At 45.4% G+C, this 25,687-nt stretch overlaps 1 protein-coding gene across 1 annotated transcript; it reads left to right on the top strand.

The window, feature by feature from the left end:
* Window positions 1-4,407: 4,407 nt before the first annotated feature.
* On the top strand, window positions 4,408-25,391 carry LOC130835810 (putative neuroblastoma breakpoint family member 5). Its single transcript, XM_057707701.1, has 3 exons — window positions 4,408-4,539; window positions 6,616-6,814; window positions 25,324-25,391. The coding sequence occupies exons 1-3, from the start codon at window positions 4,408-4,410 to the stop codon at window positions 25,389-25,391; spliced, it is 399 nt and encodes a 132-aa protein (XP_057563684.1).
* Window positions 25,392-25,687: the final 296 nt, after the last annotated feature.

Genomic DNA, 25,687 nt, shown 5'->3' with positions numbered 1-25,687 from the left:
GTACAGAAACTGGAATCCTCTTACACTGCTAGCGGGTATATAAAATGTTGCAATTGTCTTGGAAACAGTTATCAGTTTCTCAAGTTCAATATAGAGTTGACACTGACATACTGGGAGCAGTTCCACTCCCAGGTTTGTACCCAAGAGAATTGAAAACATATGGTCACAAACTTGCACCTGAATACTCAAAGCAGCATTATTCATAGACGTCAAAAGTAGAAACAACACCAAATGTCCACCAACTGAGGAATGAATAAACATAATGTAGTAGAGTCATAAAGTGAAATATTATTTAGGTGTAAAAAAAATAAAATAATGAGACATGCAAAAACATGGATGAACCATGAAAACATTATGGTAATGAAGAAGCCAAATACAAAAGGCCATATGTCTGATGATTCCATTTTGAAGATATGCCCAGAAAAGGCAAATCCATACAGAGAAAAAGGAGATTAGTAGTTTCCAAGGGCTGGAAGAAGGTGGGAATAGAGAGTGACTGCTAATAGGACCGAGGATTATTTGGGACGTAATGCAGTTGTTCTGGAATTAGATAGTGGTGGTGGTTTCAAACCTTGTAAACAGACTGAAAATCACTGACTTGTACACAACATGAATGTTATGGTGCATGAATTATGCCGCCATCATCATCATCATCAACAAGGCATCTTTGCAGGTTCCATGCCCTGTAGTTTCATTAACCAATGTGTCTCAAATTAATAGCCAGTGGCCAGAATGTGATGCTGTTAGCCTGTTGAGAGGAAAGATATCAGAAAAAACAAAAAGTAAATTTAGACAGTTTTTGGTAGAAATGCAGTATAGGTGAAGGAAACACCTACTTGGAAAGTTCTGACAAAAGATTGAACTGGACAATGTGGGATGGGATTTTGGGGTGGAGGGGCACTCTACCTGGGTTCTGGCTCCAGCACTTACAGCAAGGGGGCCTTGGCCAGTGATAGCCCCTCTCTCTGCCTCAGTTTCTCCATCTGCAAAGCAGCAGAGAGTAATGATCTCTGCACAAGTCAATTGTGAAGACTAGAATTACTCATATATATGATATAATCATGCCCACAAATTATAGGAAGGTCACTGAAATCAGTGGGTAAATCTAACTGCACATCTGAGGAACTTTATCAAATAGATTCCAGGTCCCACCTCAGCCCAATGAATCAGGATTGCTACAGATGAGGACTGTGAACTTGTATGGGTACTAACTCTCCCAGGTGATTCTTACAGGGATCAACTTGAGGGCAGAACACACCGAGCTGCATAAAATTTACCCAAAACACAGAAGTAGGACAGAGCAGAAGAACAAAGATATTTCCAATCCAGTGACTAAAGCAGACGAGAGCTATTGGAGGACTCTAGAATTGAAGGGACCTGGCCTATCTGACCCCATTTTACCCTTGTCCAGTTTACAGTGGAGACATAAGCCCTTGGGGACACATGGCTGAGGCACCTGACCACCCACCTTGAGAAAAGTGAGAGCCCTAATTTCAAATTCAGGCTGGTTTCGAGTGAAAGTTCAATTTACCTTTTCTTTTTCCTTATTGATGGGACCAGTCTTCTTCAAGCTGCCACTTTACACAAATAAATCGTATTGCTATAAATGCAACCTTTTACAAAGATGTTTGTTAGAAAACCTTATAAATATTCTAGCCACCTAACAAGAAACCAGAACGTTAGCAGGTGCATTCAGTTTCAGCACAGGTCAGCCCAATAGACTACAGTCCCTGAGATTTGAGACTCCCAAGTTAAAGGGAGATGATCCCTTTCTGTCATGGGACATCATGTCAACTTCAAGGAGGTGGGAAAGCAGCCATTCTAAAAGATGGGCTGCTTTTGCCTCCAGACTTTGGTGTCCTGACACCTGTAACCACTTCAGGGAGCCTTTGCAAGGGCCCAGCCATCACTTCTGCATTGGACTGTGTATAGAAATGGTTTCGTAAGACAAAAGTAGGGGTCTGGGAACAAAGCCAGGTCACAGAGGAAAAGAGGAGAACTAAGTGGCACAAATGAAGGATAAAGACGAAAGCAAGTTTCCTTTACTTATAAAACACAAAGCAATAGCTTACTTGCTTTGGTAAATAAAAAGCATTTTCTTCAATTCTTAATTTGGCCAGATAGATTATTTAATGTCCTCTTCTGTACGTTTCTTATTATTTACTTAGCACAATCATATTACCTTGGATGATTATAAGGAAAATAAAATATCATAATCACAGGATTGTACAAATTGCCTGACCCCAATATCAGTCAATGAACTAGAAGCGTTGTGATAACTTTTATTAGCACTGTAAAAGCTAATCCGTGTTTGACTTCAAGTATGTCAGGTACCTTTTGTGAGCCTTCCATTTCATGATTATTTGAATGAAGGAATGTAATGCATTTTTCTTTCCCCCACAGAATGTGAGGCCCACAGACACCAGAAAATAGGTTTCCTTAATGCATTTGCTTAATCTCACAAACCAGTCTCATTAAGAAGGGTAGGGGACTTCCCTGGTGGTGCAGTGGTTAAGAACCCGCCTACCAGTGCAGTGGACATGGGTTTGATCCCTGGTCCAGGAAGATCCCACATGCCTCAGAGTAACTAAGCCCATTTGCCACAACTACTGAGCCCAGATGCCACGACTACTGAAGCCCATGTGCCTAGAGCCCATGCTCCGCAACAAGAGAAGCCACCACAATGAGAAGTCCACGCACTTCAACCAAAAGTAGCCCCCACTCACCTCAACTAGAGAAAGCCCGTGCACAGCAAATGAAGACCCAACACAGCCAAAAAGATATAAATAAATACTTTTTGTAAAAAGGTGAGAATTAAAAAAAAAAAAAGGGTAGTTGGAGTATGGCTTAGGGTGTGGGGACGAGGAACTTTCATAACTGGTTGATCCAGTCCTCCATCCTTTACCTTGACACATATGACCCATGCTCACATCCATTTCACCCTCAATCCAGGTTAGACCAGCAGCTAAACTGAAGAGACGGATGTTGCAAAGGGGTCTCCCAAGTCACAGGCTCACAAGACCCGGCTAGGAGCAGATGCTGAAGGAGTGTGGAGTTGGTTCAGAACATAACTCCCTTCGGGCCTGCCTGTCCCTCTCTCCTCAACCTCAGCTTTTATGTCACTGAACACATCCATATGTTCCCTGTGGATCATCAGCCATCCCTGACCCATGATCTTGAACTTAACCATATGCTGTTTTGGGAGTACAACCACAGGTCAATGGCAGGAGGACAACTCAAAGAGATCTATCAAGCAGTGTCCCATAAACTCCGCCCTGGATCCCTGGTCTGTTCATGATGTGGGTGAATTTAATCAACACAGATCAATAGCCTCAGGCTCCCAAGTCTTTCCTAAACAGATGGTCATGCCAGGTAGCCAAGGATATACATGTAAACTCTTTTAATCACTTTGACAGCTTGGAAAGAGCTCTTCTGGGACTACAATGAAATCCATAAGCGAAAGTATGAACTGTCCTGTTTAGTGACATTTAAAAAAAAACACAAGTAGAGCAACCCACACACAGAGGAGGAGCTTAGAAGGTAGGGATGTCAAACTTAAGTTTATTCTAAAGCCATCATGCTGCCCAGGGAAGATAAGAATCTGATACAACACTGTGATGCAGCAAAAGAATATTACATTGGGACAGAAAACATTTTAAAAAATTAAGTATGCATTCACATAGCATTATACTCTGCTTTTTGTCCTACAGATTTCAGGATATAGACAAACCTGGAGAAGACCCAGTGAAGAACTTCATGACAGTCTCAAAGTTTGACATCTCTCACTTGTGGAAAAACCTTAAGATCCATGTAAAGAGAAGGTGGGATGGCTTCATGACAGCCCTATGGAAATTAAGACTTGTTGGCAAACTATTTCTCTCATGAATTTTTTTTATGCACAGAAGAATGAACAGGGAGAACTCAGCTTAGATATGTTTTGGAAGGAGACGGGTAAGTGGTATCAGGACATGTGTGGACAACTGAAGAGTGGCTGCTGAGGGGTTGGGTGCTATCCGGGGTGACCTTCACAGGACCCCAGGCAGCCTTGTGTACCAGCATGGCCAAGGCAGCTGGAAGGCAGGGGCCCCCAAGATTCCGTGACCCGCCCCCACCTACCAGTTCTGTTATTGCAACTCCAGATGGTTACCTGGCACACTGGGTCCCCTTCCGTCACTCCTGTCTGAGTCTGAGCTACAGGCAGTACCTCTGGCTCTGAGCTCTGGCATCTTGAACCTTATTTTTGCAGTTGTGAACCCTCCACTGTTCCCAACAGTAAGTTAAGAATGCCAGTTTTTGTCGTCCCTCAGTCCTGAGTAAACCTATGTGATTTCACCTGATTTTAATCCAACATATGTTTGGCTTTCTTTTCCCCAGCCCCTGGCTCTATCCCTTCTACCACACATCACCATGGCAGTATCTCTTGGCCCTTTATCTGATCCGAGGGCAGAACTTACACTGACGGAAATCAACCGGGAGCTTCAGTTGCAGCTGGCAAAGAACAAGCAGGACTTCCGAGACCTCACGGAGAAATTCCTTGTATCCCAAGCAACTGCCTACTCCCTGGCCAACCAGCTGCAGAAATACAGTAAGTCCTAGGGGTCATGGTCACCAAAGTGATGAATGATCACCGTCTTCCCTCCAAGAAACTAAACTCTCTAGACTTTATCTCCTATTTCCTTTGTCATTTTGAATTTCATTCTGACCACAATCCAGGAAAGGTAGAAGTGGCTGTTTTACCCTCAGTTGCCTGAGGATGGGAAAACTGAGGCTCAAAGAGTGTAGTCCCTTTTCCAAGTTTGTGGTGCGTTGTAGGGTGAGAATCGAGTTAAAATTCTAGACATTGATTCCTGATGCAGTCACAGAACCGCCTGTTTCTCTCAGCAACAAGCTAAAGTGTGTCAACTGGAATCTTTTCTGTGCTGTATCTGATCCTGCATCACTGTTGGCTAAACATCTGGCACTAATGAACTGTATCAGTCCCAGCTCCCCTGAGGTCCCTCTGGCAAAGCCCTGTGCTTGTTACACTGGGGTCACGTGGTGGTTACACACTGGGGAAAGCAGAGGATAGTATCTGCTTTAAAGGAGCTTAAGGGTGAGGCTGCTCCTCACTGAAACTGTGGGCTACTTGTTTGAGTTGTAATGAATAATGAAGAAATTCTGTCAAAGCTCTGAAAATAGTGCCTGTCACAGTGTAAGCACAGTACATTCACACTATACTATTTCTAATAACAAAAGCTTTCATAGTGTTTGGGCACATTTTTTTCTAGGTCCTTATACTTTCGCATATTCTATTTCACACAAGTGTATCCAGGTGAGTTTTGACTCAAAGGTGAAAACCTTTGAGACACTTGTTCATTAGTAAATCCCAGCAGAAGGGAACCATCAGGCCTATAGTTGCATGGACCCCATCAGGGGTCTTCCCGACCACACAGCAATCGCCACCTCACGGCCCTGTTCCGTGTGTCACCCAAGAGGCTGCAGGTCTTGGTAAAGTGGCCCAGGATTCAGAGGCAGTCTCAGGGGATGTGAATTCTGACTTTGCCAAATGCCAGTTCATCTTGTCTAGTTACTTTCTGGGCCTTGGAGCTTCTCTTTCCTCAGTTCTCAAACAAGAAGTAACCGAAGGCCACGCAGTTGGGAGGCTGAGGGATCAGATGTGGAGATCGCTGCATAGAGCCTGGTATTGGAGTTACATCTGCCCCTGGGGTGGACCCTGCCTCCTCCCTTGAAAGCCGTGACCACAGCAGCAGGTCCAGCTTTCCCCTGAGGCAGCGTCTCTCTTTCCTCAGAGTGTGAAGCCTGTAAGGACGTCATTGAATCCGTGCTGGGGGAGAAACTGTCGTTTGAGGCGCTGAGGCTGGCAGAGAAGCTGGCAGAGAAGCTGGCAGAGAAGCCAACGCTCGATGAGAGGCTGAGGTAAGGAGGGCAGAGATGTGCGTGGCAGGCACATGGGCACAATATTTGTCAACCAGGTGGAGGACACCAGCTGGTGAATTATGGACTCTGATTTTATTCAGGGCTTCAGTTACTCTGCTTTGACAAACACTATTGACTTGAAATCACGTATCATGCATGAAATTCACCAAATTCAAGTGAACAAGTCAACTCAGTGGCATTTGGTACCTTCACAGTGTTGTTCAATCAGTACCTCATTGACCTTTAAATCACAATGTCCTCCTGACTGACTACAGCTTGTCAACCTTTTTTGACCCTGTTATTCTCTTGTTCTTTCCAACTCACACCTGCTGTACCTGTCCACGCTGTATGTGGCTGTGTGTCATCCACTGTACCATGCCCTCTGTCTATTTTTATATGGAAATGGGCATGGCTGAGTGAGGAAATGAAGAGACATCTTCATGTAGGTTTAGAAAGACCCTAGGTTTTGTTTACAGAAGAACAAGATGAATGGGCAATCTTATAGGAGCACGCCCTGTCTCAGGGGAGTCCTTTGTTGTCCCTCTTTCTCTTTGGCACAGGCTGGCCACCAGATATGGGCCACAATGCTGCTTCGATGGCTCCTTGAGGATGTTCTCACAGGAATCCCTCGCAGTCATCATGCAACTCTTTGCATTTTAAAATTATCTTCTGTCCCACCTTAGGACGTGTGATATCCTAATTCGAAGTCAGGCGCGAGAGCTGACCCAGTTACGGCAGACATTACGGGAAGGGAAAGATGACTCTGTTCTACTCAAGCAGCACCTCAAGGACCTCCTCACCCACAATGACCTTGACAACCACCAGGGGCAGGGCTTCCGAGAGCAGCTGACTGAGGGACATAGGCTGGCAGAGCGCCTTGCCCGCAAGCTCAGCCCAGGTAAGGGGCCCACAGAACCTGATAGCACTGAGCCACTCACAAGAGACTCCGCACCTCGACTAGGATGTGGTTTTCTTTTTTCTCAGCTTTCCTGTTCCATGGCCCATTTGGGGCTCTGATAGGAGCAGGACTGGCTGAGTGGGAGGACGGGGAGAAATGCACATGGTAGAGGGCATAGTATTGCAGCTGATTCCTTCCTGATGGACCATGGCCTTTGGGGCAGGAGGCAGCATCCGCCCAGTGTTAAAGCACAGAAAGGACGATGTGACAGGAGGCAGCTTGTGAGAGTGGAAAGAGCCCTGGACTAAGCATGAAAGTTTCCAGGTTTAGCCCGAGTGCTGCCTTCAGTAACAGTGAGCGAGTGATTGACTTTTCCTCTCTTAGCGTCTGTTTCCTCCTCTGTAAAATAGATCAAATAATCTGTTGATGGTAGCTCTAGTGATAAAATGAGGAAATATGTATGAATGCACAGCAGAAAAAGAAGCCCTTCACTGTGTGGTGTCCGATAAGGTACTTGATATAGTCAGCCTTGGTGCTGGGAATGTTGTTTAGACTGGACCCCTTTCCATAGAGAGACTTTCCCTTGATAACACATAGAAGCCACCTTGAAGAGCCCAGGATGTTCCCAGGTGGAGGGATGTGGGACGTGGTTGCTCTCCTCAGAGGAAGGAAGGGATCTTGGGAGAGCTGAGAAGGTTTAGAGAGCCTGTGACGTTGGCAGAATTTGTGGCAGGATGGATGATGCAGATGTAGAGGTCGAGATGGAAGGTGGACAAGTGTGCAGTGATATAAGGAAGAAAAGACCCTTTAAATGTCTGCCCAGTTGCAGGCAGAAGGTGCCATGATGGTGATCCTCTGGTCTAGAGTCAGACGTCCTGATGGGTCAGAAATCCATGCTGGGGGCGGGGTGTGTAAAGACAAGGCACTAGAACTTCCGCACAGTACCAGTTCACACACAGACAGTCATGACTCTACGACCATATGGGTTGCTGTGTTTGTCGTGGGTGAAGTGGCAAGAAGCTGACTGGATATTTCTGAATTTGCTTGTAGAAACTGATGAAGATGAGGAAGATGAACCAGCAGAAGAAACACTCACGCCCAGGTACCAATGAACCGTCAGGAGCAGGTAATGTGTAGGTAACATATGGACAGGGTCACAGAAAGAGTAAGTGAGGTCAAGAGAGTCACAGATGCCAGATGCAAGCATAAGCAAACCTGCAGGCTGTACTGAGTTACTTCACTCAACCCACCTGGAGGTGGCCTGGTAACTTGGTTGTCTGTGGTCTCTGTGCTACCTGTATGTGTGATCCAAGCTGAACGCACCACCCCTAGGATTTCCTGCACACACAGAGGATAGCTGTTCTCTCCTAGAGGAGCTCCAAGGGGAGATGAATATCTATTCCTACACAGTTGTTTTAGGTCCTTGGGAGGAAGGTACCTAGCAAAGGAATTAGCAGAGAAGTAACTAGAGAAACTAAAGATCAGGAAAACTATCTAGACAAAACATTGGTTGCTATTTCACAAGAGTAAGAGAAAGAGGCCTTGGAGCCCTTTCTATTCCTAAAAAGAAGGCCTAACGTCTCTGAGAGTGTATACTGCCTTAATAGCAGTATTCACTTGACTACTTGATCTTACATTGAACATGGCGTAGGACCAGGGGGTAGCACCTGGCGTGGAAGCTGATTTGTGCTTCATGTTCCTGAAGGTACCATCCTGGGAGGGTTGAGTCTCATTCCTCATCAGAGGGTATGTGGCCAGTGCACGGAGCACCTGCTGGTCTCCCTCTCCCACCCCATGGCAGCCACACTCCACTTCACATAAGCAGGATAGTTCCTTCCCTCTCTAAGGGGACTGCCCTTTTGCTTTCTGTGACCACTCCCTAGGCCTCCCATCAAAACCAACCAGGACGGCAAGGGGTCGGATCCTTTTTGTTTACTTCTCTGTCATCCCTCTCCCACCTGACACAGCTTGGAGCTGCAGGAGGTTGCAAAGGAGGCAGTGCATCAGGAATTCCAGGATGAGTGTGTTTTGACTCCTTCGCGTCTCCCAGGAAGTTCTGACAGCAGCCTGCCTTGCAGGGATGGCAAATTCGCATGTGATGCCTGGGAGGTGGGCCCTGCTCTGGACGGAGCCTGTGGTTGCTCCCATGCTGCAGAAGATGGAATGACAACTGATCTGCCAGGTAGCCTCCATGTTCTCTGCTCCCCACAACCTGTGTAGACTGAGGAAGCTCGTCTCTGAAGACAGGCCCTACAGACACATCTTGGTTTAAACCAGGGAAAAGGACCTATTAAGACACACAGACATCGGGTGGACCAGGGAGCCTTCACCCCTTTCTAGGCCCTGGTCATGCCTCTGTCACCCTGGCCCCAGTGTCAGGCGTTTGGACGCAAATCAGTGTGACAACTCTCACCCACCTCGGGTGGACATCCACAGGAGGTGTCTGTCAGACTTGCTTTAGATCAGATATGCCTTGTCACCTGCAATGATCTAACTTTTGTTTTTGTAAATGTCCCTGGCCTTTCTCTTCTGATCCAAACACAATGGCAGACTGGCTTATACCTTAGGAGAGGTGATTTCTCTTTTTGGTATCACTGCTCTCAGCCCCAGTCTCCATCTTCTCTATGTTGGCTTCTCTTAGCTAAGCAGTCATCTGAAAACCAGGACAGAAACAACTGTACCATTGTCTTGCCTGGATGTTTCCATGAAGCAAGGCTGGCCTCTGGCAGTCCCTCCAGCCTTGAATGCCATGGTTTCTTTGTAGCACCAAAGATTCTTTTTGGTTTGAGGGTTTATAAAATTCATCCATCACTCTAGTGTTAAGGATAAATTTTTCTAAAGTATCAACAGCAACAAAATCTGATGGGCCTAACCAAGATTGTAGAAACAATTCTAGAAAATAATTCAGCTCACTTTCTAGGATCACTGGGGAAAATTAACTATTTCCACAGACTCAGAACAAAGGATATTGGGAGAGCGCTCCTGAGAATTTCCCTGATGGGTCTGGAAGTGGTCCCCCCTGATTCTAGGAGTTAAGTGTCGTGGAATATCTCCGCCTATGTATTATGTTCTTGCACTGAGAGTATGAATGTCCTTGTGGTAAATGTGTTCACTGAGTTGGTACGTGTGAGGTGTAATTTGTTTCTTGTGACCCACTGTGTCTGAATTTCTTACTAGACAATCAGCATGATCATGTGCAAGTGGATGGACAAGAGCCAGTGTCCCCCAGGTAATTCTGAAGATCTGTGGGCTGTGAATGTCAACAGTGACATCAGGAGACCTCAGATCCAGGGGGGATAAATTACTAAATATAACTCTTTCATCCACTCAGTCAACAGCCAAATATCCCTTTTGAGAATGTTGTCTATTTTCACTTCAGAAGTTGTGTGTGTTTCAATTTCTTAATCCTTCAAGTACAGTGAGGTACAGTGAGTTGACCCAGGTGGAACAGGCAAACTTGGGAGCTCCTGTAATCAAGTGTTCTTCCCCGTGTGGTTAACAGTAGGGCGAGAGTCACCTACTTTGCGCCTGTTTGGCGTCAGCATGTTGGTAAATACTTGACTGCAAGTGAAGAAGCTAGAAAAAATTCATGTTATAACAAAATATTGAGAAAATAGTTACTGAAGGGAGAATATCTAGACTCTGTAATTCCTCAAAAGCTGTATCACTTTGACACTGCAAGTACAGATCAATACAAAGCATGCAAAAGAGTTGGAACCACTGTCTTAGTTCTCCGTGTGTGCTGGGGGTCATGACTAGAGCGTGCAGGGAGCGTTCATTCTCCTCCTTCAACAGCCGGTTGTGTGGCCAGTGCACTTAGCATCTGCTGGTCTCTCCCTCTCCCACCCCATGGAAGCCACACTCCACTGCACACACAGAAGGATAGTCATTTCCGTCTTTAAGACCACTTCCCCTTTGCTTTCTGTGACCACTCCCTTTGCCTCCCATCAAAACCGGCCAGGATGGCTTGGTGTCTGATCCTCTTCATTTAATCTTCTGTCACCCCTCTCCCACCTGACACAGAGTGGAGCTGCAGGAGGTTGAAAAGAAGGAAGTGCTCCAGGAATCCCAAGATGAATGTGTTTTGGCTCCTTCAAGTGTCCAGGAAGGTGCTAACTGCTACCAGCCTTACAGTGATGGAAAATCTGCATTTGATGAAGGGAAAGTGGGGTCTGCTCTGGAAGGAGCCTGTGGTTGCTCCCATGCTAAAGAGGATAAAATTCCAACTGGTCTTCCAGGTAATCTGCATCCTCTTTGTTAGTCTACTTGAGAGAATGAATCTCCTTAGATAGACAGTATACGAACATACTGAAGTTCAAACCAGGCACTACAATGGCATTTAAAACAAGACATTCCACAGGTTAGTGAAGTTTTCTCAGTTGCTAGTCATGTACGACCCTGTGGCAAATCACTGGACCCAAGGTGGTCCTGCCAGACTCACATGTACCACTACAATTGTGGCACAGGAAGTACCTTTCAGGCCTCCTAATTTTGAATGAATCTTTTATATCACATGAAATGCTCTAATCTTCATTCCTGAGCAATGTCCCTGAGTTCCCTTACCTGTCCGAGGCTGTTGGCAGTCTTGTTTATACCTATGGAGTTGTCACTCCTTGGTTTCACTTCTGTCAACCCATATTCCAGCTCCTTTCATTTGTATTATCTTGTCCAGAGTTTTCTGAAACCAGAACGTAAGCCCCACTGTCATCTTTGGTATGTTTCTCTGAAGCAAGGCAGGGCCTTGGAACTTCCCAACCTGACGAATGGCCACTGTTTCTTTGTAGCTCTGAAGATTCTTTTGACTTGATGGTGTATGGATTCCACTCCCACCTAATCTCAAAGTATAATTCTTCTAACCCATTAACAAACAGCATTTCAGATAGAAAAAGCCTGAATGTTACAGCAGTGCTCTAGGTAGCTCGGTAGTTCCGCAGGATCTGTGGGGAAAGGATTTGTTTAGCTGTTTGCACAGACTCAGGACATAGGATACTGTGCTGATGACCTGTCATATCAAGCAGATTTGTCCAATGGCTCAAGAAGGAAACCCAGCGCCTTCTTATGAGGCTCTATCTGGGGTCTCTTAGGATATTTCCCTCAAAGCCTGTTAGGACAGTGTGAAGGTTGGCATCGAATTGGGCTTTTGTGAAAGGGTTTTGCCCCATGTAATTGTCCTGTTAATTTATTTGCAGAAAACCAAAGTGATCAGGATGACCTGGAAGGACCAGAGGCTATTGCCCCCAGGTAGTTATGAATATTTGTGGGCTGTTCATACAATGATGACACCTGCAGACCTCTGATCCAGGGGAAAGCAGAAAGTGCTGAATATTTTGTATCATCAATGTTGCCAACCATGAATTATCCTTTATCATAATGTCTTCTGCTTTCATTGTGGTACTTACACTGTTTTCCATGTCTTTGTAACATCTCAAGTTCATAACCCAAGTCAGTTGACCCAGGTGAACTAAATGAGAGTGATTTTCTTGCATAGACTTGTTATCTCCAGGATGGTTTAGAGAGTGAGTGCATAGCTCTTTTCTGCCTGTTTGGTATTAGCATGTTGACATGTATGTCACAGTAAGAAAAGTGAATAGATAATAATATTATTATATAATGCTACAATATTTAGAGAGGCCTTGGTGGCATGAGATGTCTGGGATAGCAGAATGCCCCAAAAGCTGTATGCCTGTGGCCACTCCATGTGGCACTCAATGCAATGTAAACGAGAAGGTGAAAGGCACTGTTACGTGACCCTATATGTTGTGAGTCATGGCTGTACCATCTGGAGATAATTCAGCCTCTTTCTTCACCAGCTTGTTATTTGGCCAGAGCACTGAGCACCTGCTGTCCTTTCTAGCTCCTGCCCCTGTAGAAACACACTCTGTCCCACACCCAAAAGGGAGTTGCTCCATCTTTAGTGGATCAGGTCCTTGGCTTGCTTCACCACTCCCGTAAACATGCCATCAGAACCAGATAGGACTCTAGGATAGCTGATCCCTCTTGGGTTAATCGTCAGTCCTCCCTCCCCCACCAGGCTCAGCGGGGAGCTGCCGAGGATGGGAGAGAATGGTGTCCCACGGGACTCACTGGATGACTACCATTTGACTTACTCAGTGCTTCCTGGTCGGTCAGACTCCTTCTGGCCTTATAGGAGCACCGCCATCTTCTCATGTGAGGAAGTGGATGTCCCCTATGCTCCAGATGTAAGCAGTGAGTATTCTCTTGCCAATGTGATAAAACTCCAACTGGACTCCCAGGTACACTCTGAATTCCTTTTACCCCACGCCTCAGGTGGTGCTGAGATTTTTCCCCACTGTGTACAAGCTCCGTAGACAGAGTGATCTGAATCAGGCTTTATGATAGAGTTTTAAGCACAGACATCAGGTGGGTCAGGGAGCAGTGTCTCTTCTTCATCCTGGCCGAGCCTGTGGGTCAGGCCCTGAGTTAGATCACTGGACCCGAGGTAGGTGTGACAAACTCACTCAGTTGCAAATGTGCAAGTGCGCAGGGATGACTGTCTTCTTTCCTGATACCCATGAAATGTCTCTTCTTACCCCAAATGCTCCCATTTCCATACCCCCAAACATCCCTGGATGTCTGTGCCTTTCCAGCGATGTTGACAGCCTTAACTCCATCTTTGGATCTGTTGTTTCCCTGGTGTCACTGCTGTCATCCCCAGTGTCTGTCTCCTCTAAGTTGGTCCTCTTAGCAAAACCGTCATCTGGATATGAGGATACGAAGACCCCTACCCTCACCTTGCTTGTATGTTTCCGTGAACCAAGGCAGAGCCCTGGCATTCCCCCCACCCACCCATGAATGGCCAAAGATTCAATGGAGCAACAAAGATTCATTTTCATGTGAGGTTTTGTAGATTCCAATCATCATTCTGCTAAACCAGCCAGCATATGATGAGAAAAGGCTGAATATGATTCTGCTAGAAGGCAGGTGGACTGTTCCCCAGCATCTGTCTAAGATGTGTTTAAGTTTTTACGCAGACTTGGAAGAGGATGCTGTGGTGGGGATCTGCCAGGTCAGGGTCTGAGTGTCCGTGAGGAGGATGAGTGATGCTCAGACACAGGTCTCACGAGTGAGATGTGTGTGATGTGGCCCAGCCCTGCCAGGCCCTCATTCAGAACGGGCCCAGAGAGGCCAAGTCACCCACACAGATGGGCTGAGAGGAATGAGTGGAACATCTAAATAATCCACGGATCCATCCTGTGTCTGGGTTCTGATGATAACCTGAGAACAGTGTGGATATAAGAGTGTGGACAGCTGTGATGCAGTGGTGTGGGCACAGGTGGTCATGTCTGCCCCACCCTCTCTGTATAAGGAGAAACCCTGTGGAAACAGTGCAAACACTATATTTTTAAGTTACAACATGAGCTTTTCTTAGGGGCTCTTCCCAACATGCCAAACTAATAATATTAGGCAATAGTGTCGATGTTTGATGAAATGTTTGTCTTTTTCCCATGCAAATGCAAAGAATATTCAAAGCATAAATTTAATAAAGCCCATTAGTCTGGAGAAGAGGGTAAGGAGTGATCACTGAAAACAATCCTAGGGACTTCCCAGGTGGCTCAGTGGTTAAGAATCTACCTGCCAATGCAGGGCACATGGGTCCAATCCCTGGTCCAGGAAGATCCCAATGCTATGGAGCAACTAAGCCCGTGCACCACAGCTACTGAGCCCATGCGCAGCAACTACTGAAGCCCTCACACCCAGAGCCTGTGCTTCGCAACAAGAGAAGCCACTGCAACGAGAAGCCTGCACACCACAACGAAGAGTAGCCCCCACTCGCCACAACTAGAGAAAGCCTGTGCACAGCAATGAAGACCCAACAAAGCCGAAAAAGAAAAAAAAAAAAAAAACCCACCAAAAAAACCCTTCAAAACTACAACTACAACAACAAACCATCCTAGGCCTTGATTGAAAATCACATTGGAGAATGGGGATACCTGGTTTTGATACATCTTTCACCCACCTAATTTGTTAAATTAAAAGGTTTGGCCCATTTGAACTGTGAATTACCATATGATCTGATGAAGTGTCCTAACATTGATGATTAATGATTAAAAAACTCTGCCTGGAGGAAATATGAAGGGCACACCAGGCTAAGAGAAGTGCTTGTGAAAAAAGCCCTGGAGGCTCAAAGAGGCTCCTGGTGCAGGGCTGGGGTCAGGGAGGGGCCCGCCTGAGTCTGGGAGGATTTGTAGAAGGGAGATGTGGGAAATGATTTTGCAGAAGAAAGAGGAGCCAGATGACAGGAGGACTACAAAGGCGTGAGGGGTGCAGAGCTCGTGTAGTAGAGAAGGGAGGATGAATTTCCATAAGCCGAGGAGTGTGTGATGAAACAGGATTTGGGGGTAATAAGACAGGTGACCTTTGACAGTGCGGAGAGGCCAGAATCAGAGAAAGCAAATAGAATGAGATTGGATGAATCATTGTTGAGAGTCAGACATAGATGCTCTCTGGAAGACTCAGTGGTAACAGATACATGAGAGACACTTTAAAGAAACAGTTAAACAAACCTTGTTGAGGATGCGGATGTATAGGAGAGAGGCCAGACAGGAGCCTCACAGCAATGTGGAGCAGGTCCTGTGGGGCACAACCCCACCTGAGCCTGACCTGGACTGGATGAGGGTACTTGATATCTTTGCTTAGCCCACGTTCTGAGAATATGTATTCATTTCACAGGAGAAATAGCAAGATATTTGCTTAGGGGCACTGCCCAGACCCCACTGGAGGGGTGTGTAATATAAGGATTGTGCATTGTGTTACATTGTCCCTAAAGAAGCAAACACTCTGATTCTGTAGTCCTTCTGTACCTCAGCTTCCAATAAGGGATTCGGGCCTCTGCTACAACTGCTTCTATCTGCTGATACCATCCACGCCCACTCTGCCCCATGTGGCAATAGAATATATATATGTATGGATGAGTGGAAAGGTAGACAAAAATTACAAGTAAGGAAGTTAAAAGGTTCCAGAACTGTGAAGCATTCTCTTAACTTGGTTCATATACTGTCGTTACCCAACTCACTTTTCTAGTGGTACCTGAAGCCTTTAGGCCATACTTCTTCCCCTGTTCTTTTATTCTTGTGGGTAGATATCAACAACTCTCTCCTCCATGCCTTCAGGCCTGCCTAGAGCTTTGTCTGTAAGCTACAGGATTAAGTTTAGTAATAATTCAGTAATAGATGGGACCACACCTGCCATCCAAAACCCTCTAGACTCAAGTGGGTAATTTTTCATTTCAAGGATGTTGCAGCCTAGCAACTGCCATCCCAGCATCTGCCCAGCCAGAAACATGACCTCTCCTTCATGGACATGATTTCTGCCTTTATTGTTGGGTCACTGGATGGTCTCACTGATAGGAAGGCACATCAGTTCTGGGAGGGATTAGCAAAGGAAAACTTGGATTGGTCCTACCGCACCCTCTTTTCCTTTCAGGTGACACATGGGAGGACTGTCACCGAGGGCCTGTGAATTTCCAAGGGTCAGAGGTGCAAACTTCACAAGCACAGTTGCAGAAAAGCACCCAGGATACCAATTATCTGCAAGTACGGCTGGACCAGGATTTCGTTTGTGGTGACAGCAAATCCTCGCTTGGTCTTTCCTCCACCATCTGGGGCTTTAACACCAACACTGATTCTGTAAACCAGGGACCACTCTTCCTAGGTAAGAAAAAAACAAGGATTAGAAGCTCTAGTCATCACAGGGTTGTGGGTGGACGAGGCAATGGGGCCTCTCCCACACCTGCTGTAGGTCAAGTTGAAATCTGTGATGCTCTAACAGAGTGAGTGAGCAAGAACCTGGAATTTAGGACCAGCTCTGCCTCAGGTCCTGGGTTTGCAAATGCCTGGTGTTTAACTGGTGTCTCCATCTCACATCTCTCATCTGAACTCTTGAAGAATTCTATCTTCATTCCAAGGTTGTTGAGAATATTAAGCAACGTAATGTCTAGAGTGCATGATTCAGTAAAAATGGTTTCAGAATCACTATGAATATATAATCCCTAACCATTAGGTCTTTCTGGTGCTTAACACTTAGTAAATGCTTGCACGTGCATTGTTTCTCCTGTGGTAGCATAGTTTTTATGATCTCCATTTTCTCTGGACCCCATCTACCTTTGCTTTTTCAGAAAGGCATGTTGGCCAATATTTTTCTCTCCCTTCAACATCTATGCTCAAGCCAAATTTTCCCTGTTAGATGCTCTCAGTAACAGTGTATTAGTAACATTCTGTAGCAATGTAAACAGGGCCCCACAACTCACACTCCTGTTTGCTTTTCATATCCAGGTTATTTTTCTCATTTTCTTCTCTTTTTAAAATAAAGGGCCACCCTCATCCATAAAGTGCACCAATCAGTCTCTTTGATGACACTCCCTGTAATTCACCCTCTTCACTCAGCTCCGTGGCCATGTCCTCAGTTTTCTTCTCCCCAGGATCCACCACTGCTCAGATTGTCTTAAAAGAGCTTTGAAACCCTCACATCCATTTCACCTGGGACGAATGTATCCTTACCCTCCACCTCTCTCCACATCTGCACCGGAGCCTGGGGCTGCCTGGGGCTCTCCCCTCAGGTGATGGCCTCATCTGAGAAATGAGCAGAGCCCCACATCCTCGGCGGGGGTGAGATAAGAAGGAGCGCCCCTGTGGCACCAGGGAGAGTCTCATAGAAGGTGCTCAGGGAGTGCAGGGATGCGCAGCCCTGCCACGTGCCAGTAGGTCTTGTGGTATTTAGTTGTCTCCTCTTCCCTCTAGTCTCTCCTTTTCTTGTGCTTGGCTTCCCCCATTCCCAGCCAAGACCTAACCCCGCTGGCTCAGTCACTGTCTCCTACTCAATTTCCACAGAGGCCTCAGCATAAATCCAGGCTTCGCATCAGACTTTGCAGCAAAGGATAATCTTCGTGGACTTTATGTTCATACTCCTCCACCCCGGGATCCCCGCCCCCCCATATATAACAGTTCATGTTTCCCACCAGAGCTTCTCTTTTTCATTCTTCTTTTTTTCCTCTTTGCTTTCTCAAACTCAGCTCATCAGGAGGCCGTTAGAATGATCCAGTCGATATCTCAACACCCTCATGCATTTGTTCCTTTATACACACACACTTGTGAGTGTTGTTGCATTGTATCATATCTTCCATGCCTTATTTAGATTGACTATGTATAAATATTACACATAGTATGTGTGCATATATATGTGAAATATATATTGATGCATATTTTGAAATTTTCCAGTTTTAGACTTCCCGCATTCTTTTCTATCTCAAGGTTTTCCTTCAACTGTGACTTTGCCTGATCTCTACACTCTCTTTCCTCCAGAGAGTACAACCTGTATCTGGAATGATTTCCTTGCCTTTACCTTTTCTAGCTAGGAACTTTTTATCAATTCTATTTTTCTTGACTTTTTTTTATTATTTGGGAGCATGTTTGCCTACTGGCAGTCTTACCATTTATGGGTAGTGTAAGGAATATCAAGAAAAAAGAAAATACTCGTGTCGCCATTGGCTTCACCTGACCATGGCCTTTCAGGTGGCCTTTCTTGTTCCTGGACACTTTCCTTACTTGCTGTCCCTCTTGGGTGGGGGAATAAGTCATAGGAAGGTCATGAGTAACAATGGATCCTGTTGTCTGTGGTTTTATGTCAGAGCTGGGTTTGGATGCCTCCATCGGAATGAAGACCCCTCCCAAGCTGGAGGGTGAGGGCTCAGCTGCCAGCAAGCATGAGTGTCTGGTCTGCAGCAAGATTCATGCCTTAAGTGTCCTGAAACAGAAGATTATCAGAAGAAAACTGCTGTTCAGCACGTGGAGACTAGCATGCAGATTCCCTGGCCTTCAAGCTTAGGGTACAGAGGTAAGCACACCTGAGGCTCTTCCACGCACTCCTGCCTTATACTCTTCATCTAAGGTTACAGCTCAGTCTCACACTAATTTTCCTCTTCCTCCTTTTTTCCCTCAACAGCTGATGCTACCTCGTCTGGTCTTTGCTCTGTTTCCCATGGGGGCTGCCTCCCTGCCAGGCCCTTCCATCTCCTTCTCCTGTTTGCACTCTGAACCCTGTTCAGTCTCTGTAACTGCTCTCCTGATATTCCCTCTGACCATTCCTTTCAGCCATAGGGAGGCTCAGATCCATGGTCCTCCTCATCAGAAGAGCATCATTTAAGACACTGAAGACATGATGCTTTGCCTGATACCACATATTCTCTTGGTTTCTTCACCTTCCTTTCCTTGCCCATCCCCCCCAAATCCACTGCCTCTTCCTTCCAGGATCGCGACTGAATGAATTACTTGCATGTGGGTTGGCTTTTGGAGGACCCAACCTCGGACAGCCCTTAACCCTCAACTTCTCCACCTGAATAAGAAATGCTGAAACTGAGGAAAAGAGCCCTGATTATAAAAACTAAACAAGAGCCTGGGTCATAGGTGGGAGTCCTGGACTGGCCTGGAGTCAGGGCTCTCCTCGACTCCAGGTGGGCAGTTCTGTGCTGATGTGCATGGGGCTTCCAGGGACTCACTGGAGCTGGCAGTAGTTGGAGGACAGTAGATGGCACGCTAAAGGGACAGTGGCCAAAAGGAGATGCAGAGGCCAGGTTTTCAAAATGCATAGATGTGAGGTGCATAGGCATTCAGACCTCTCCCTTTTCCCAAATGACTGCTTCTACATGTTCAGTAAGAATCCAGAAAAATGAACTGAGTTGGAATCTGAGGCCAGGGAATGGAGGAGAGCATTGGAGTGAATTACCTTTGGGCCAGATGTATGAAGACCCAGTTAGATACACAAGAATATAAGATAATCATTGCTTCAGACAAATCTAATTGAGAAGGCAAGTTATTTATATGGGAATGTTGGAGAAAGGCCAAAAAAGCTTTAGGGCCAGTGGGAAAGAAGTCCATGGTGGACTAGAAGGAGAGAAGAAAAAGAATGGTATGAAACAGTGTAGGTCTAGTGAGTAGTTCTCAATCATGCAGTTAGAAAACAAGAAGTGGGTGAGTTTTGATCTAACTTGAATGCCTTAACCCAATCTCTTCAAATTCTGATTGAAAGTTCTGTGGTGAGGTTTGGGTATCAGTATTTTTAAAAGCTCTGCTAACATGCGTCTAGGGATTAGAAGGACTATGGATCTGGTAGGACGTCAGTAACCAGTATGGCAGTGTCCATCGTGTGGCTACTTCATAGAAAAGCTGAAGATCAGCCATTAAGGGAATTAGCATTCTTCTCTCAACAGAACTATTTGTATAGCTCAGAGCAAAGAGAAAAAAGATAGATACATAGGTTAGATATATAATCTCTCTGTTTGGATCCAATGTTTTTTACAATTTTTATAGTACAAGATACAATAAAAAATACACATTACATAGAAACCCACAGTATAAAATAGTACCTCCCCTTACCACAATAATGAACTGGAGTGTTTTCATTTCTACTGTTAAAATGCAACTTGCAGTTCACTATTTACTAAATGGATTTCACAGCCTACTAATTGGCTCAGAACTGCAGATTCAACAAATGCATTTTTTAATTAAATTCTTTCTTTATGCAAAAGCCCCATAATGAATCTTAGGCCTCAGTCTCCTATGTGTATCCTTTTTCATGCCCTTCTGTACACTAGTGTAAAATACTAGGAGAGACTCTTTCTTTGGGCAAAGTTAGAGAAAACAGTGATGAGAATCTAGTATAACTAAAACTAATGCTTTTTCCCTTTCACTTCAGAGTTGTGTTTGTCTAGAGGTTGAGAACGTTTCTAGCAATGCTCTCGGGGGATCCAGCATGAAATCACCTTCATAGACTGTTGGTGTCCATGGGATGCAAAGGGGTTGGCCACCGTTACACTCCCTGCTCTCATTTTGCTAATTTCATTTTGAGTTCTCCCTGTTTCCATTCTTTCCTCAGCCCCTCTGGAGCAGGATTTCTCTGTAGAGCCTGATCCCTGTCCAGGAGGGTGACCAAACAGCCTCTATTAATTGCTGACACCTCCACATTGGAGCCTCTCCTCTCTGTTCCCCCAAGTGTATGGAAAGGGCCTGTGGCCTGGGTTCTAGAGCAGGGTTGGCAACCACAGGCCACGTGGTTTTAGTTAGTCCTTAGTTCCTTGGCACCAGAGCTCCTCATCTGTAAAAGGTGGAACTGGACTTGGATACCTTCTGAGGTCCCTGTTGGCTCTCATATTGCAGGGCTCTCCCTGTAGCCGGTCCCTCCTCCTCAGAAGGCAGGGATGTAGAGGTAGAAGAGAGTGTATTTCTCCAGCAAGCATCTCTGCTCCCATAGCAGTCCATTTCTGAATGTGTACGAGGGATGCTAAGTACATCCATCCCTGGTACATGTGGGAATGTCATCATTCGATTCAGATGAAGGGGTTCAAGAGTAAAGTGGCTGCTGCGGATTGGGTGGTAGGAAGCTGGCTAAGGCTCTGCAGCAGCTTGAGCTGCAATATGACCAAGCACTGGTGGGGTGAGGACAGGGGTCCCTAGATTCTGCTCCACAGGCTGGATGAAAATTTCAGGAGCTATTTCTGCTAACTTATGCATCTCACTTTCCCCTTCAGCCAGCCTGTGGCTCCCCCTTCAGCTCCTCCTGTCAACAGGAGCTCAGCCTGCCCGGGCCTCTGTCATCATGTAGCCATCCCTCCAGGCTCAGGTATCAGCAGGACCTAGGAAAACTCCCATTTCATCTCTCTCTCTCCCTCTGTCTTTTGCAGATACCAGTTTCCCTAGGAACTAAGAAAAGATATTGCCAGTTTGGATGAAACCATATTATAAAATGTACCTTTTCCATTTGATGAAAAAAATCTACAACAGCAAGTCAAGTTCAAGCCTCAACAGAATATTGGAGGGATCCTTTCCTGAGAATCGACATCGCAACCAACAGCCACTTTCCACACTCCAAAAGACAGATTTGATGGGAGAAATCCCAGTCATCAGCCTCCAAGTGTGATCAGTCAATAGGAGACCAATGCTTTGATGGACACACATTTTGGAGAGACCATAACTCTTGTTCCTCTCGATATGCATCCTCCACACACCAGCATTAGGAGCAACTGGAAGAAGGCAACATGTCAACCTGGTCATTCTTTGCCACTAGATGGACTGGACCAGGAGTAGATGGCATTAACTATGCAGTGTTCTTGCTGAAAATGTTTAGCCTGATTTTCATTACAAGGTAGTGATTAGACAACTGCAGAATTTAGGCCACTGAGCAAGACAGCTGGCCAGTCTTTCTTCAAACAGTCAATATCTCCACAACTAAGACCGCAAAAAGGAGAAGAGATGTTTTGGGTTCCAAAGGCCTAAAAAGATTGTGCTGCTATATTTCTCTAGTCCTTGGGAACCTCAAGCCTCTCCTCACCTTTTGGTAGCTGTCTTCAATGGTGGTGGCATTGACTTGTTTGCAGAGGACAGGTCAGTTGTCTGGCTCAAAGGTCTACAGTTTGCCATTGTCTGATCATTTCCTCATGATTAAATTCAGGGGAAACCTTTTTGCCAAGAACACCACCTAGTGCATGCTGTGTGCTTCCTAGTGCAGCCCCTTTGGAGGCTGAGTGTGTCCACTTTGCCTGTCACCACTATTGTCATTTTAGCATTGGACACTTTGTTGTGCAGGGCTTCATGAGATCCATTCATTGGAAAGACATGTTTGCTGTCTATAATCAGTAATTTGATTAGTGGTGCTTTAAGAGTGTATGAATATCTTATTCTATGATGCTTTCTCTAAAATTTTACCAGCCCTTATTGATCCCTGATGTGTGTCAGTTATCTTTGTGCTCCTCTATGTGCAGAGTCTTTGCCGGTTCCTCTACTTCTGTGTGGCTCCCACACCTGGCTAAATACAAACCAACTGGAGTCCACGGTGTCCTCTGGCCCTTGGTTGGGGCAGGGTTATGACTGGTGTCCTTGACTCTCTCTGTTAGTCCCTAGGCCTCTGAAATGCACGTGGAGAGTTCCTGCTGCCATTATCCTAGGTGGACCTGTGCTCTCCTATCATTCTTTTTCAAATGCAGGTTTTCAATAGTACACAAAATAGAATTATATAAGAACATCCCCATCTTTGTTAGCCACGACCAACAAATATCAGCTTATGGCTGCACTTGTTTTACTACAAGCCACCCACTTACCTTTCCCTATATTCTGTAAAGCAAATCACAGATATCATATTTCGTCTGTCATTTTGCCAGTATGTTTCCCTAAAGGACTCTTTTTGAAAGTATTCTCATCATAGCATTATAATTGTTCATAAATTAATTCAGCATCTTTAATGTCATAAAAGAGTGCTCAAATTTCCCATTATTGTTTTTAAGTTATTCTTTCTTGGGACCCAAAGAAAATGCACAAACTGTAATTAGTAGGATATGTGTTGAAGTCTTTACACACATATTTACTCTGGGTTTCTTCCTCCCTCCCTCCCTTCCTTTCTTCCCCTGCCTCTTCCTTCCTCCCTCCCGTTGTCCCTCCCGCCCTTCTTTCCTTGCTTCCTTCCCTCTCACTCTTGCTCTAGCTCTCTTGGTCTCTTGCTGTCCTTTTCTTTTCCTTTCTTAAATCATTCATTTGTTGAAGAAATGGAGTTGTTTGTTCTGTAGCATTCCCACAATGTAAATTGTATAACTGGGTGTACTTTACTAAATTCTTCCGTCCTCCATACTTTCTTTTTGGTGGTAGAATCTAAAGCAGTGCTGGAATATAATGAAATTGCAAACCACATATGTAATTTCAATTTTCCGAGTAACCACACTGAAAACTGAAAAGTATAAGCACACAATAATACAAATATTATCTTCTACACAGCTAATTAATGCTGCACATTAAGGGAAACACAATTCTACCAAAGCTTTAAAGTTGTGTTTAATAGAAAAATGTTGTGCATATCTTCAGCTTTTGTTTACATTCACATGAATTATAAATTAAATATAATTAAAATCCAGTTCCTTAGTCGTCCTAGCCACATTCTAGGTATTCAATAGCCATATGTGTCTAGTGGCCCCTATTTTGGACACAGTAGATACAGAGGCAGATGAGATTGTGTTTGGTATCCTGGCAAGGGCACCTCAGAAGTGGTGTGTGCTCTCTGATCAGGAGGCACATCAACTCCTGTGTGTTTCCTCAAATAATGTTAGCAGCCCTTGGAGTTCAAGGCCTAGATCCGTGAACTAGCTATGTGGTGCAAAATGGTGATATTCCATGGCCATGTGTTATTTAGCTGGTACACTTGCATAAAAAAAAACTTCCCCTTAGTACTAAATACTGTTTAGTTACTTAGTGGTTCCCTCTGTAAAGAAAACTGCAGCTTAATGAGCAATTCCCCAAGCATCCTCCATGGTCACCAACTAGTTTCTTTTATTTCTTTTTTTTCCCCCTGTGCTAATATGAAATCAAAGTTTCAAACACATTGAAGTATTTCAATTCATTGCAATAGAGTCCTTACTGATACTCCAATGATCCTCTCTTTCAGCAGTGAATGTGCCTTTAAGCTGGCTCCTTTCTCCTTTTCATAAGATTTTAATAGTCTTTGAGACCTTTGTAGATATCACTATGACAAGGTGCTTCTGTTTCATCTGCCCCTGACTGGGACTCAGTCATTTCTCTCAAAATCTCTGATTCATTTTTGTGAAAAACATTATTCCCAAATCAAATTTTGTAACCTAAAGACACTCAATGGAATTGGTTGAATTCTAGACCTTTCCAGTGGACAGAGCTAGCAAATACATACTCATATTTGTATGTGTTCATGCATTCACATATATTCACATTCACAATTCAAACTCAGAACTACAGGCTTTGATTGAATGTCTGTCAACTGAAACTCTTTAATACCACTAGTTTTGTTTTTAAGGGCACTGGGAGTAATAGAAATACATCTTATACAGCCTCCTTTGCTTTTTCCCACACTATATTGACAAAAGAATAAAGAAATACCAACAATGCCAATCATAACACAATTGATGAAAGCTGTTTTTAAAATTTTGTCACTGTTCTGGGGTACACATAAATTATTATGTTTTATACTCTCTTCGGCTAGTTCTTATCCATGTGGTTGTTCCACAGAAGGCCTTGCACAAAAGGTTTATGTGTTACATTGTGTTTTCCATATCCAGAGGCAACATTTGAAAAAGGAATTTAAGTTTATAATGATAAAAAAACGAATGTGGTTTCCAATCCAAATCTAACCAAACAAGGGATATTCGCTACAGGCTAGCCTTGATGATAAGCTCTGCAAGTGTCTCAAAGGCCTGGGTGGAGAGGGGTCAGGGACCCCTGGTCTCCCCAGACACTGGAATCCTTGGCCTTTCTCCTCTTTCTGGCTGAGCTTGGGATGAAAGCACGGGACTTCCTGGGGTCAAGATTGAAATCTCAGCCTAACAGCGGCTTTTCGTGTCCAATGGAGACTTAGGAGCTAGAAATTCTGAATAAAATCGGAACACAGTGGAATAGGATCAATCAAACTTCAGAATAGAATAGGCACCTAAATACAGCACTACCCATTCGGGTCTGGAACCATAAGAGGCTGTCACCCTGTCTGACCAGCGACATCACAGCCCCCACAGCGACCCCTGACTCACAGGGACAAGCGCGCAGTTACGCCTGCGGTGTGACGCCCCCTCGCGGGGCAGGACTCAGGCGGCGCAGCCTCTGCCTTTTACCCCCGAGACGCAGGGGGCCCCGACGGCGGGGTGGCACTGGCTCGGTCGCTGCGCCGCTTGGCGGCGGGGCCGGGCCTCCGATGGCCAGAGACGGGCTGACCGCCCGGGGCCAGCGGGGACACCCCGGGCTCGTCCCCCACCTGCGCGCCACCTGCCCATGTGGACCGCGCAGGTCGGAGAAGCCGGTTTTCTTGAGAAGGAGCCGGCAGAGGTCAGGGACGCGGCTGCGAGGTGCCTGCGGTGGCAGG

The sequence above is a fragment of the Hippopotamus amphibius genome, chromosome 1 (genome assembly GCF_030028045.1).
Source record: "Hippopotamus amphibius kiboko isolate mHipAmp2 chromosome 1, mHipAmp2.hap2, whole genome shotgun sequence".
Taxonomy (NCBI): Eukaryota; Metazoa; Chordata; class Mammalia; order Artiodactyla; family Hippopotamidae; genus Hippopotamus; species Hippopotamus amphibius.
The sequence above is the reverse complement of the archived record's forward strand: the minus strand, read 5'-3'. Positions and strand labels throughout refer to the sequence as shown.

Excerpts from the sequence above, each read along its gene's own strand:
- LOC130835810 (XM_057707701.1), top strand. The coding sequence starts at position 4,408 with ATGGCAGTATCTCTTGGCCCTTTATCTGATCCGAGGGCAGAACTTACA. Across the intron at positions 4,540-6,615 it reads TCACGGAGAAATTCCTTGTA|ATTCGAAGTCAGGCGCGAGA; the intron begins TCCCAAGCAACT and ends TGTGATATCCTA. Across the intron at positions 6,815-25,323 it reads TGCCCGCAAGCTCAGCCCAG|CGACATCACAGCCCCCACAG; the intron begins GTAAGGGGCCCA and ends CTGTCTGACCAG.